The sequence below is a fragment of the Trachypithecus francoisi genome, unplaced genomic scaffold, assembly GCF_009764315.1.
Source record: "Trachypithecus francoisi isolate TF-2019V2 unplaced genomic scaffold, Tfra_2.0 Lachesis_group9, whole genome shotgun sequence".
In the NCBI taxonomy this organism is placed as follows: domain Eukaryota; kingdom Metazoa; phylum Chordata; class Mammalia; order Primates; family Cercopithecidae; genus Trachypithecus; species Trachypithecus francoisi.
The window spans coordinates 19445022-19459126 of NW_022681474.1; the positions used below are offsets into that span (position 1 = coordinate 19445022).

Consider the following 14105-nt stretch of genomic DNA (forward strand, 5'->3'; position numbering starts at 1 on the left):
AAGAACCAAACTCCAGGCACAGGATTCAGCTTGCCCGTGGTGGGCCCCAGAAGCAATTGCTGGGGGGGCAGCTTTCTGGTAGTTTCTAAGGAAGAGGAGAGCAATGAGTATGGCCAGAGATGGAGAGTAAGAATGCGGGGAACATCATCCATGCACTCATGTCGGGAGGCCAGACTCAGCAAATAAAAATACAGCATGCCCAATTAAATGTGAGTTTCCAATAAATGAATATTTTTTGGTATAAATATGTTCCATGCAATTTACAACATCAGTACATATTTACATAAAAGCTGATTCATTAATACATGACATTTCTGAGCATTCCAAAGTTGCCTTTCTCATTAAGACAAAGTCATAGGAAAATAACAATAAATGATTAAACTTAAGGAGAAACTGAATTATCTATCGCCACCCATAGCCATTTATCTTCCCCTCATCTCTATTTTCCTTCTCACATTGTTTTCTTTCCTCTTTGTCCCCATCTTTACATAGAATATTTATACAGATAATTTAATTAGACTTTTGAAGATTATGGAACTTTAAAACAGTTCAGACACATATTTGAGCATTTGATCCAGGAGGCTTCATTACTAACAGTTTATTTCGCCACCAGTCCAACACCTGCCAAAAATGCTTGAGAATCTTTTTTTTATTTTTATTTTTTTATTTTTTTTAGATGAAGTCTCACTCTGTCACTTAGGCTGGAGTGCAGTGGCGTGATCTCAGCTCACTGCAACCTCTGCTTCCCAGGTTCAAGCAATTCCCCTGCTTCAGCCTCCCAAGTAGCTGGGACCACAAGTGTGTGCCACCACACTTGGCTAATTTTTTATTTTTATTTTTTAGTAGAGATGGGGTTTCACCATGTTGGCAAAGCCAACTGATTAATTACTGATTTAGCAGAAGTCTCTTTGCTAGAGGTAGAGGCTGGTCTCGAACTCCTGACCTCAGGTGATCCACCCACCTCGGCCTCCCAAAGTACAGAGATTACAGGTGTGAGCCACTGCACCCTGCCGAAGAATTTTTAAACCAACTGTTACTAGCTTTCTATTTTCTATATCTGGGAGATCTGAGTGTTTGGGAACCGCTGGGATAAGATTGCCTAGCTTTAAATTTTGGTCCTTCCTGTTAACTGTTCACCCGTACAAGCTACTAACTCCCTCTGCCTCCGTTTCTTATGGAATAATACTGGTAATCTCTGTGAACTATGGTCATATTGCAGTCTAAAGGCATTCCCCTGTAGGAAGTGCTAAGAAGATTGTCTTTATTTTATCACTAAGTGCTTAACTATTGCAAAATGATGCAAGATTTGAGAGGAGATTCTGGTTCATGGACCTGCAGTTAAATCCTTTCTCTTTATCTCTCTCTTCCTTCATCCTTGCTATTATCACTGGGAGATGAGTAGGCATTAATCCTATACTGTTATCTAAAGAGCTACAAAGTACACTTCTTTAAGTTTAGATGACGTGAGAAGACAGAGAAAGGGAGGAAGTAAGTCAGGTAAACCCTAGGATTCCTTGAAATGATCCTCCAAGACAAGTATTATTAATCCCATTTTACAGACTAACATTTCCCAAAACCACAAAATGAGTAATTGGCAGAAGATAATTAGACACTTAGGTCTACTTGACTCCTGCACCATTGTTTCTGCATGTTACATTCCTACATTCTGATAAGTAGAGTGATATGAAGATGCTGCATTTTTATGCACCGTTTTGTTTTGTTTTGTTTTGAGACACAGTCTTGTGCCCAGGCTGGAGTGCAGTGGTGCGATCTCGGCTCACTGCAACATCTGCCTCCCAGGTTCAAGCGATCTTCCCACCTCTGCCTCTCAAGTAGCTGGGCCTACAGATGCATGCCAGCACGTCGGTTAAGTTTTGTATTTTTTGGTAGAGACAGGGTTTCACCATGTTAGCAAGGCTGGTCTTGAACTCCTGACATCAGGTGATCCACCCGCTTTGGCCTCCCAAAATGCCGGGATTACAGGCATGAGCCACCGTGCCCAGCCTTATGTGCCTTGTTAACATAACAGGGTTCACAGGCAAAATATACTCTCAAAGTGTCTTGATATGGCCTTTAAAAAATGAACAATTACTTAGATACCTCCCTAAGTGAAAATAAAAGCCATATATTGTATTTTTAAAACCAACTTACTACTATCCCTGCTATAGTTATTAGTTACTGATTTAGCAGAAGTGTCTTTTCTAATGATCTTTTATTGCCGACTTGCTTCCAGCAGAACAAAGCTAGGCTTTTCTTTGAAAACACTGCAAGTACATTTTGGCAATTGAGAAGAAGTTAAACACACTTTGATAGTCACAGTTTAACTTGTGTTGAGTCCATGGTTCAATACTAATTTTACTGACTGACTGAAAAAGGTAATAAGTTTAATACCTAACTACCACCTGAGCTAAAACCAGATTATCCTCATTTTTTAAGCCCCGTATGATATAAAATCTACCAGTGATATGAATGGAAATAAATGAAATAAAATTTACTAATCATCACGTTTCTGGAAAACCAGACAAACTCAACTTTTTGTTTTTCTGGAAAGCCTTCTAGATCTGAGCCCTAAATGTAGAACACACACCATCCATGCATGGCAAGTTCAGATCCTAAGGGCTGCGTTAAATCCAAAGTAAGCAGGGGAGGCCAGGCGTGGTAGCTCACACCTGTAATCCCAGCTGTATGGGAGGCTAAGTTGGGCAGATCACCTGAGATCAGGAGTTTGAGACCAGCCTGGCCAACATGGCGAAACCCTGTCTCTGCTAAAAATACAAAACTTAGCCAGATGTGGTGTCAGGTGCCTGTAATCCCAGCTGCTCAGGCTGCTGAGGTAGGAGAATCGTTTGTCCCCAGGAGGCGGAGGTTGCAGCCATTGCACTCCAGCCTGGATGACAAAACGAGACTCAGTCTCAAAAACAAACAAACAAAAACAAACAATACAAAACAAAGTAAGCAGGGAAACAATAAGAATCATGTCTTCAGAACAAAGAGGCAGTAACAGCATGGAGAAGTCACGAAATATCATTGTGTTAGTTGTCTGAAGCTCTGGGTCTAGACCTCAAGTCAAAAGAATCAGTGGAAACAGAAAATGATGTTTCTTGTGCTATAATCATTGTTCTAAAAAAGAATTTCTACCAGAAGTTTACCTATGAAACAGGTATGAAACAGGGCTTCTCATGAATGAGTATTTGCACCTTTTCAGAGGTCTTTACAATGGCAAAGTATTAATCCAGTTAAAGACTCCTTTTTCCGTCCAAGTAAAAGAGCTCAAAGAGTTAAAGAAACTAAAGGAGGTTCAAACTCCAAAGTGAACTGCGATGGCATGACTACATTTTTGCAGGTCCAGATGATTCCGAGGCTCAAGTTTTCTTTTAGCTAATGTGTGTTGAAGTTTTCCAAAGGTTTTCTAGCCTCAGTGAATATCCTGATTAACAAGGATTTAACCTCACATAATTAATAGAACTCGAGAAAGAATCTAAATGTCCACTTGTTTCATTACACGTGGATTACACAAAGCAATAATTTAATCTTATGCTCATGCACCTTTTTTCATTTTCTTTTATTCCCTCAAAAAGTCTCCAACATATGCCTGAATTAGGGGACTTAAAGTGTAGATAATGAAATGGGATTAACGAGGTTTCAGAAACTATTCCCTTACCAAGAGAAAGAAACCTGATTTAAATGCTCTGTTCTCTAATGTCCTCCAGCAAGTCTATGAAAGGCAGAGACTAGGAATCAAGATCATTCCAAAGCCATCCACACATCATCAGTTCTTCTGCATTCTTGCTGTCCTTTACAAAAGAGTGCAAGACAGAATTTGGTACTGCTCTTGCAAAGTTGAATCTGTCATTTAGAAATGCAGCTTTCAACAAATAAATGGTTCCTTCCCTCCCAGCTCTCATTCCATCATATGTATGTGTCTGGATAAAGAACTCTGACCTCTGACATGCTGCAAAGAATGGTGAATAGTAAAGGGGTTTTTGTTTTGTTTTTAATTTTGCAGGGGGAAAAAAATAATGTGCTGAAAACAGCAACAGCAACAACTTTGGCTTGTTCTATGGATCTCATCGCAGTTTGCCCATACTTGTCTCTCTATTGTCCCAAAAGACTCCAAAAGACAGTGACGATAAAGGAAGACCAGGAGTGAAATCTAATCTCCATGACATTCTTAGGTATCAGGAAGGTCAGAAAGCAGAAGTTCTAGAAGCCTGGACATTTGCCACCGATACCTCTACCTAGCAATCCTCCTTGATAAATGCCCATAAACAGAAATCAGGAGATAATGGGTTCAAGGAAATGAGAGACTAGACTGCATTTTCTTCCAACCCAAGCCTAATAAAAGCAGGGAAAAGAGGCTTCATTTAAATGAGAAACAGAGTCCTGGAAGCAAAAAGCTCTTTAATAACATAATACTAAATTTAAGTCAGAAGTGGTTAATTTTAATTTCGCATAATGATTGAACTCATAGACATACCTAGCAGAAATTTGAATGATTTGAGTTTACAACCTGGAATGAGTAAAAGTTTTAAAGATCAGATCAAAAAACAAAAGTATTAAATAAAAAGAGAAGGCTTGTGACTGCAGTTTTAGGAGTGTGCGTTAATAACAGCGATGGTTTAAAAAACAAAATTACTGCACTCATTTTTGCTGGAAAGACTAGAATGGATATTGTTATGAGGAAACTGAAGAACAAGATAGCTGAGACACCATAAGAGAGCAAATAATTGCTCTTTAATCCAGTGAGATTCTACTCCAGAGTATTGAAAGGATTTGTTCATTCTAAAACAGAATTTATTTATTAATCTTTTAAAAATCACACAGTAAAAGAGACCAGCCAAACTACAAGGAAAAACAATGTCTAATTTAAAAGGTGACTTTAAAGAACTGTACAAAAGTAAGTTTGTCATTGATCCGCCCTAAATTTTTGGACTTCTTTATTAGAAACACAATGTGTGTATCCTCAGCAAAGCTTTGATGACATATATCCCTAGAGCATGATGGGAACACAGAGGCCCTGAGATGCCTCACTCTGCTTAATAAGGGAAGGAAAAGTTTCCTGCAGAAAGTGATGCCTGAGCTGAGCAGGAGAAGTCTGTGGACAAGTCACTTGACAGAATAAATCAGAAGAGAAGATAGAGCTGTAATGATGACTGTGGTCAGGGAGAGTTACTTCATTCATTGAACCTCAGTTTAATCTTTGACCTTGTTATGGTCACATTTTGACATAGCATTGAAAAAAGCTCTCCTTACTCAAAACTATGAGCTTGCTAATACATGGAACAAGTACAGCGGGGGGCACTGGTGTGGTGGGATGTCCCCTTTTCTACTTAAGGCCATTCAACGGCTCCCGTTCGATGCTCTGGCTCTTCGTAAGGCTTCAGCTCCTCTTGTACCAGGCCACGCTAACTCTCTGTGCCAATCACGGCAGCCTTCTTCCAGTTCCTTGGGGATGTTAGAGCAAGGATTTCTTCACGGGGTGAGAGTAAAGGACTCATGAGCTTTGCTTCAATTAAGTAAAAATCGCTATGTAGACATTAAGTAAGAGCTAAACGTTTCCTCATGGAGTACCAACTTTTGCTGGAATACAGATAATTAGTTTAGGATGCTCTTAATTATGGGACGTTTTAGGCCTTCAAAAATATACCTGATATTTATCAAAAAAAAAAAAAAGTTACCTGTAACTTCCCATTGTATTAACACATGTGCCTCCATTCTGGCAGCTCAAGGGTGTTCCTGAGTAAATCTCACATTCGTTAACATCAGCTGAGCAGAGAGGACCCTGTGATCATATAAGGAACAAAGTCAGGTGCCAAAGGTCAGAGAGGTATCTGGGGCCAACATTCACATGATATGTTTAAGGATTTATACATGGACAGTAAATAAGTCCTCAGTAAAGCCAAATATAATAATACTAATATTAATCCCTGGCTATTCTTCCTCTGGAACTCAGATTTCACCTAATGGAACCAAAGAGCTCTTCATAAGATCACAGCAGTCACAGGAGGAGAATCGTTATCTAAACATTATAGAATCCTCAGTTCACAGGGGTGCTATGTCTGGGAATACTTACTTTTTTTTTAATGTGCATGCTGGGGACAGTTTCATCATTATCAGAAAAAAAAAAAAAAAAAAAGACCAAACATAGAAAACAAGAAAATGTACATAGGTATGTCAAGATTTGTTTGGTACCATCCAATGCTGAACAATTTAAATTAATGTTAACAGAAATATTGTGCTCTTCCAGCTAGTTATCCAATCACATGAACCTCTCCTTTCAATGGCTTTAGTATCCACTGGGTTATACAACCAAACTCACCACTGTTTGGATTTTAGCATACATGGTGTAGTTCATTTTGATTCTGGAGGCCACAGAATCCTAGAAACTTTGGATGGAGAATTAAATATGCCTGATGATTCCAAGGGAACCACAGATGCTAACCCACCATCATTTTTAACCAAAGAGTAAGTGACTCACCTTCCACTGTGGGGGACAGATACAAAAAAAGGAATCATGCAGATTGAGGCAGGTTCCTCCGTTCTGGCAAGGATTGCTGCTGCAAACCTTTTTGTCAACAGTCTGAAACAAAGACAGGACAGTCGAGATGACTTGCAGTCGGCAGCAGCAAAAGGCATGTTACCATGCAGGTGTGTACGTGGGATTACATTTAACTCTTAGTCAATGGGGGTCTCCCTGCAGACTTTAAAGCCATTACTTATGTTCTTCAAATCATCTCCCTTGTGAAAAAAAAAGAAAGCGTTTCCTATTATCAATCTTGTTCCTATTCCTTAACTCTAAACATGCTTTTGACCATGGGTGGGATGAGATCTGAGGGGAGAAGATTCTCACTTTGTCTTGGAAAACTATTATTCCCCTGAGAAAGAGACCTCAGTGGACAAGAGTAAAGGTTCAGGTGTGAAAATAATAATGGATGTTCCGATTGCACAAAGAAAAGAAAATGGAGATTCCGGTTCATTTACCTGTGATTCTTATCTTTGGTCCCTCCAGGTGAGCCTTTGAAACATTAGCATCTGCTGCTGCTGCCCCTCCTCCCATGGGTTAAGGTGACTGGACTCCTGCTCCAAGTCTCTTTGTTTGAAATGTGGCCAGCTAAGACACAGCCTTCACCGTGGTACTCACCTGACTGCTTTCAGCCCAGATCACAAACAAACCTACCTTTGTCTACCTCTACATCTACATAACCTGGGGAATCTGACCCTATGTCAGCTACCAGTTTCACTCTTGTAAGATTTTTATTGCCTTTGGGTGCATAGAAAACTTTTTTTGATTTTTTTTTTTTTTGAGACTAAGTCTCGCTCTGTCCCCCAGGCTGGAGTGCAGGGACATGATCTTGGCTCACTGCAAGCTCCGCCTCCCGGGTTCACGTCATTCTCCTGCCTCAGCCTCCCGAGTAGCTGGGACTACAGGCACCCGCCACCACACCCTAATTTTTTGTACTTTTAGTAGAGACGGGGTTTCACCATGTTAGCTAGGAAGGTCTTGATCTCCTGACCTCGTGATCTGCCTGCCTCAGCCTCCCAAAGTGCTGGGATTACAGGCATGAGCCACTGTGTCCAGCCAGAGAAAACTTCTTTAGAGGGAACAATTGATTATGCAATGATAACCATTTTATGAATTTCACTCATAGTCCAATTGTCTGGGGTTTTTTTGTTGTTGTTTTGTTTGTTTGTTTGTTTGTTTGTTTTGAGATGGAGCCTCGGTCTGTCACCCAGGCTGGAGTGCAGTGGTATGATCTCAGCTCACTGCAACCTCTATCTCCCGGGATGAAGCAATTCTCATGCCTCAGCCTCTTCAGTAGCTGGGACTACAGGCATGTCCCACTACACCTGGCTAATTTTTGTATTTTTAGTAGAGACAGGGTTTCACCATGTTGACCAGGCTGGTCTCAAACTCCTGACCTCACATGATCCAACTGCCTTGGCCTCCTAAAGTGCTGGGATTACAGGCGTGAGCCACCGTACACAACCTAATTCTCTGCTTTTAAAAACTTAAAATAGGGGCAAACTGTTCATTACATTTCATATACATATATACACACACATACATATATATTATATATGTGTCTATATATAGGCACACACATACACACACATACAAACACAACATACTATATATATAGTGACTCACAAAGAAAATTACATCTGTTTCCTTCATCTTACAGATGAAATAAAAAGCCAAAGGAGAGCCAACTCAATACCATTTTTTGCAAAGCACATTTCTTCTCCACTTTGGTCATAAATTAGATGACCATACATCTGGGAGTCTCTTCATGAACCCTGTTTTATTCCATTGTTCTATTTTTCTCTCTGTGCTAGCACAACAGTTGGCTCTGTCCATCATAGAATGCTCTTTAGAACATTAACCACAAACTCATTGAAAGGTTTTCTGTCGGACAAAAGCAACACTGTCTGGGGACTAAAAATTTAAAAGCCTAAAGAGGCCCGGTAGAAAATGAAATCAGCAGTCAGGAGGAAGACAATAGGGAATGGTGGGGACTGTGGTAGCCAGAGAGCACTTACTCTATCCAAAGGCACAAAGGCATTCACATTTGAAAATCACTCAATGTTCCTCCTGAGGGATGGGGGTAGGAGGACCGGCTGAGCATGGCCTCCAGTCTTTGACCTTTGGCTAAAATAATGAAGCCCTCCAGGAGACAAAACTTGAGTGCAGTGTCATGGTCCACAGCACTATTCTTTACTCATTTTCTTTCGCTCAACTACTTTCTAAAAAATGACAGTTGAGGGGTCAATGTATTATCTAAGTGCAGAAAAGGAATACACGAACTTGTTCATCAAATGACAAAAAGGTTTGCAGCAGCAATCCTTGCCGGAATGGTGGAACCTGCCTCAATCTGTATGAGTCCTTTTTTTATATCTATCCTTCACAGTGGGACAGATCAAACTTAAAAGTAGAGGAAAATGCTTGAAGTATGAGCAAAACAGATGAAGAATATTTGTGCTGACATTCTTACGCTGGAATCCCCAGGCTTTTATGCAAAATTTTAAATATGAAGAGATTCTGTACATTTCTCTGCATAGAAGGTTACGGCTTCCATGAAAGTCTTAAAAAGGCCAGCTTCCTACAAAAGGAGTAAGAAGCCTAAGTTTACATAGATCAGTCTCCAAGTTTGTAGTACAGTTATAGAAGGTTTTCTCTAAGAAACTGTTCAGGTTTAATTACCAGCAAATGTAGTGTTAAGAAAATTTGGAATATTTTGTGATACACCTAGACTTCTGAGCTTAGTTTCAGAGACGATGCTTGCTTTCCAAGCCCCAGTTCCTGATGGGAGAATCAGCAAGTTGGGAGATCACTAGCTGACCAAGCACAGCACACAGAGCTAAAGGGTGATAGTAAAGGATGTGAGCTGTGGGCTGCAAACTCAGGGTTAGAAGCCCTAACAGACTCAGAGCCCTCAGTCTTGTCATTCCATCTGTTTTAGACTCAGCTCTGCATCTGCATCCTGGGAAGCATATGCCGGGATGAGAAGTAAGCTATAGGAAAAAGCAAGTTTTTAATAGTAATCATCCATTCACCCTTAAAATAAGAATAGCGGCTCTATTAATGATTCTAGTATGTTTTCTGTGAAAGATGCTGGATGTGTAGTAGGATGAGACCTACCTGCTGCAAGTCTTGGAATTTTCTCTCAAGATCCACCAGCTGGCAATGGGGAAGAAAAAGCTTCAGTTAGCTGGTTCAAAGGCATTGCGCAGGTGATGTTACAGCCTTGACATATCGTCCTAATGCCCTGCGCTAGGGACACACTTTGTCTGTTCATTCCTGCTTTTATTACCTTTTTCCTCTTCATTCCTCTCCCCTCAGGATTTTCTTCCTTCCTGTTCCCTCCTATCACATAGATTTCTGGTTTTTTCTTTTTTAAGCCTTTTTTTTTTTTTTTTAAGTACAACCCACTGTTAAGTTGACTGATTGCTTCTCTGTACACAGTGACTATGGGAATGTTCATAAATGTCAGTGATACATCCATTTCCCCAGTAAGAAGGTTGCTCTTAAAACTTCAGCAAGGCTTATTTCCTTTCTTTCTTTCTTTCTTTCTTTCTTTCGTTCATTCGTTCTTTCTTTTTCTTTCTTTCTTTCCTTCCTTCCTTCCTTTTTTTTTCTCTCTCTCTCTCTCTCTCCCTCTCTCTCTCTCTTTCTTTCTTTTCTTTGGCAAGGTCCTGCCCTGTTGCCCAGGCTGGAGCACAGTGGCATGATCATAGCTCACTGAAGCCTCAATCTCCCTGGCTCAAGCCATCCTCCCACTTCAGCCTCCCAAGTAGCTGTGAGTACAGGCTCATGCCACCATGCGCAACTAATTTCTTTTTTTTTTTTTTTTTGGTAGAGACAGGGTCTCACTATCTTGCCCAGGCTGATCTCAAACTCCTGGGCTCAAGCAATCCTCCCTCTGTGGCCTCCCAAATTGCTGGGATTATGGCAGTTTTTGATATTAATTATCCATTCACTTGCGGTGAGCCACTGTGCCTGGCCCAAGTCCTACTTCTGCAACAAGTGCTTGCACAGCATTTCCTGCCTTCTGCCCATCACTTCTACAGCCTCCATTAGAGCTGTGCCATTTAACCAAATAGTGCGGTAGTTACACGCTAAATCTCTAAAGAGCACGCAAAATTGGTATATCCCCTACAAAACGGTTACTTATAACATTGAATTAGGGAGCACTCATCAGTTCTTACGATGTGGATGTCAGACTTACCTTGGAATCAAGCTGATAGATTTGACTAGATATATTTTGAGGCAGACCGATTGCACTCCCTTTTAACTCTATAATATCATCTTTGTTTTTCTGGATCTAATTTTAGAAAAAGAAGAAGAAATGAAGAGCACTAGTGAAAATATCATATCTATCTTACAGTAATATAATTAACAACTTGAGTAGTATTCTACTTTAAGCCCTAAGATCTTGCCTATTATTATAAAAACCAAAACAACACCATGTGTAATAAACACTGGGCTAAAATAGCCACAGCTTAATTCCACTTATCCTTTTCAGTAACAATAGATCAAGGTATTTTCCATTTGTATGTTTTCCTATAATACCAGTTTAGGGTGCTTATTAAGAAACCTGGCTTGGAAGCAGACTGTTTACATTTTAAGTCCTGGCTCAGCTATTTATCGCATGTCCTGGGCAAGTTACTTAACTGCTTCAGGGTTTCTTTACCTCTCATAAAACTAGGGTGACAATAAAGGCCACCTCATAGGACAGCTGTGAAGGTCAAATGAGATAACATGCATACAGTGCTAAGCACAGTGGATGGCCCACAGTAAGCTCTGAATAATGCTGACTTCTAACATTATGACTGAAATATGCAGTGATTCCTGGAAACTGAAAACACCCAGTAAGGCAGGAGAATAACTGGCCAATTCTGTACTGTGGCAAAAGCAAACTGGTCACATCTCCACATATCCTTGGTCCCCTCCTTCCTCATATCCCCTGTGGAGAGTTTCAGTTCTACCCTCCATGCCTTCTCTGGACTAGGGTGCACTGCCTGGCACAATGAGCTTCCTTCTTTTAGCATACTCCCTCTACCCACCATTAAGCCAGGCCATTGTCCTTTACAAGAACATGTCTGATGTCCAATTATGTTCTCTAGGCTAAAGATTCAAGGTATACTAGGAAGGGGGAGGGAAGTTGAAGACAGGTTGATTAATGAGTACAATATATAGCAAGATAGAAGAAATAAGATCCAGTGTTTGATAGGCCAGTAGGGTGACTATAGTTAACATTAATCTATTGTACATTTCAAAATTGCTAGAAGAGAACAAGTCATATGTTCTTAGCATAAAGAAAAGGTAAATATTTAAGGTGATGCATATCCCAGTTACCCTGATTTGAACTTTACACGTTATAGGAATGTATCAAATTATCACATGTATCCCAAAATATGTGCATCTACTACATATTAATAAATAATAATAATTTAAAAAGATTCAAGGTACAGATTAATCTAGACTTGTTCAATTAAGTCACCATATATGGATATACAAAAACTACTTCAAAATATTTCCAGGGTATTACCTGATGTAAACATTCGCCAAGGTCTTCATCATTTAATTTAATTTTTCCCAGGGATCCAGTTCTAAACTCAATGTTCTGGGCAGACCCCGTAAGAAACACCAAATTTCCCCTCTCTGTCGCCATTCGAGGCCTGTATAATTCAAACCAGAGAATGCATCAGCAACTAGCAGGTACAATTTTTAAACCAAAATAACAAAGTTTCTTACTGAAGAACTAACTACAGGCCAAATACATCTTCACTTTTTGATCGACTCAACCCAACCGCCCCTGCTCATCTGCCATTTCTTTCTCGGCACATTTCTCGGAGATACCTCCTGGCAATCGCAAACAGATTATTTGCAAAACGACAGACAATAATTTCTGCGTAGGAAGGTAATTTCATACCTCAGTCTAAATATTTTTCCCTGTTTGCTTCTCAACATAATTTTCCTCAAGAAAAATTGCACCTTTGTTTATCTGGCTATTTGGGAAAACTGGTGAGGAATTAGCCTAGTCCCTGAGCAGGAACGACCCATGTGTTTACTTACTGTTGGAGATTGGTGCTTCTTTTTTGTCTCTGCAGCTCAAGTCCTCCAGTTTCGCCATTTAATTCAGCAAAAGTCAATAAGGTAACCAAACTCCAAAGAAAAGGTAAAGACATGCTCATTACCAACCTCCCAGGTTGGCAGGTAAGAGTGAAGCCACTCCAACCAACTGAGTATGGGATTTTGGAGAACAGCAAACCAGGCAGGTGTACTTTGAACTACAGAATATCCTGAAACTATTCAGTTTTTCCTTCTTTGCCCTAGAAGGCTATGTTATTTTTTCTTCCAGAGGGATGTAAATGATCTTAGATCTTCAGTACTCTTCAACTTGTGAGAGGTCAAAATCTACCTTAAGAGATGCACAACTTAATCATTATCTATTTGACCTTTGAAACAGTAACAAGCAGCTTTGAAAACATCCACGAAAACAATCTTTGCTTAAGAAGTAACTATGTTTCAACAAAAGTAAACTGGTCATTATCTACACCTTTCTCTGCTCTCCTCCTTCCTTACCTCCCTTGCAGAGGAGTTCCAATTCTATCCAGTGCTAGGAAAACTAGATATCCATATGCAAAAGAAGTTGGAGTCTGGACTAGGAATGCACCCTAGTCCAGAGAAGGCATGGAGGGTAGAACTGAAACTCCTCCACAGGGGATGCAAGGAAGGAGGGGACCAAGGATATGTGGCGATGTGACCAGTTTGCATTTGCCACAGAACAGAACTGGTCAGTTATTCTCTTCATACCATACACAAAAATTAACTCCAAAAGGTTCAAAGATCTAAGTCTAAGAGCTAAAACTATAAATTAACTCACAATGGTTCAAAAACTCTAAAACTATAAAACTCAGAAGAAAAGTAGAAAAAGTCATGACCTTGGATGTTGGACTTGGCAATGATTTCTTGAGTATGATACCAAAAGCATGGGCAAGAAAAGGAAAAAAAACAAAACAAAAATATATAAACTGGAATACATCAAAATTAAAAACGTTTGTGTATCAAAAAACACATCAACAGAGTGAAAAAGCAACTCAAAGAATGTAAGAAAATATTTGCAAATCATATATATACAATAATGGGTTAATATCCAGAATGTTCAAAGAACTCCCACAACAACAGAAAACAAAAAAACTCAATTCAAAAAAAAAAAAAAAGGGCAAAGAACCCAAATAGACATTTCTCTAAAGAAGACAGCAAAATGGCAAAAAAAAAAAAAAAAAAAAAAAGGCACATGAAAAGATGCTCAACATCAGTCATCACTAGGGAAATGCAAATCAAAGCCACTATGAGATACCACTTCACACCCATTAACATGGTCATTATTGAGAAAACAAAAAATAACTAATGTTGGTGAGGATGCAGAGAAACTGGAACACTTGTGCACTATGGGTGGGAATGTAAAGTGGTGGAGGTACTCTGGAAAATGGTATAACAATGTCTCAAAACATAAAACACAGAAACACTATAAGATCTAGCAAGTTCACTTCCAGGTATATATCTAAAAGAACTGAAAGGAGAAAGTGAAAGAGATATT

The 14105-nt window shown here is 39.7% G+C and overlaps 1 protein-coding gene across 1 annotated transcript in view; it reads right to left on the reverse strand.

Annotated features, from left to right (window-relative positions):
• The window catches only part of CUBN (cubilin), a 332666-nt gene extending 319744 nt beyond the window's left edge, over positions 1 to 12922 (reverse strand). The window contains 6 exon segments of the mRNA XM_033208657.1: positions 5679 to 5782; positions 6479 to 6580; positions 9641 to 9679; positions 10728 to 10823; positions 12051 to 12180; positions 12578 to 12922. Coding sequence (XP_033064548.1) covers positions 5679 to 5782; positions 6479 to 6580; positions 9641 to 9679; positions 10728 to 10823; positions 12051 to 12180; positions 12578 to 12696 — 590 coding nt within the window. The 5' untranslated portion in view covers positions 12697 to 12922.
• Positions 12923 to 14105: the final 1183 nt, after the last annotated feature.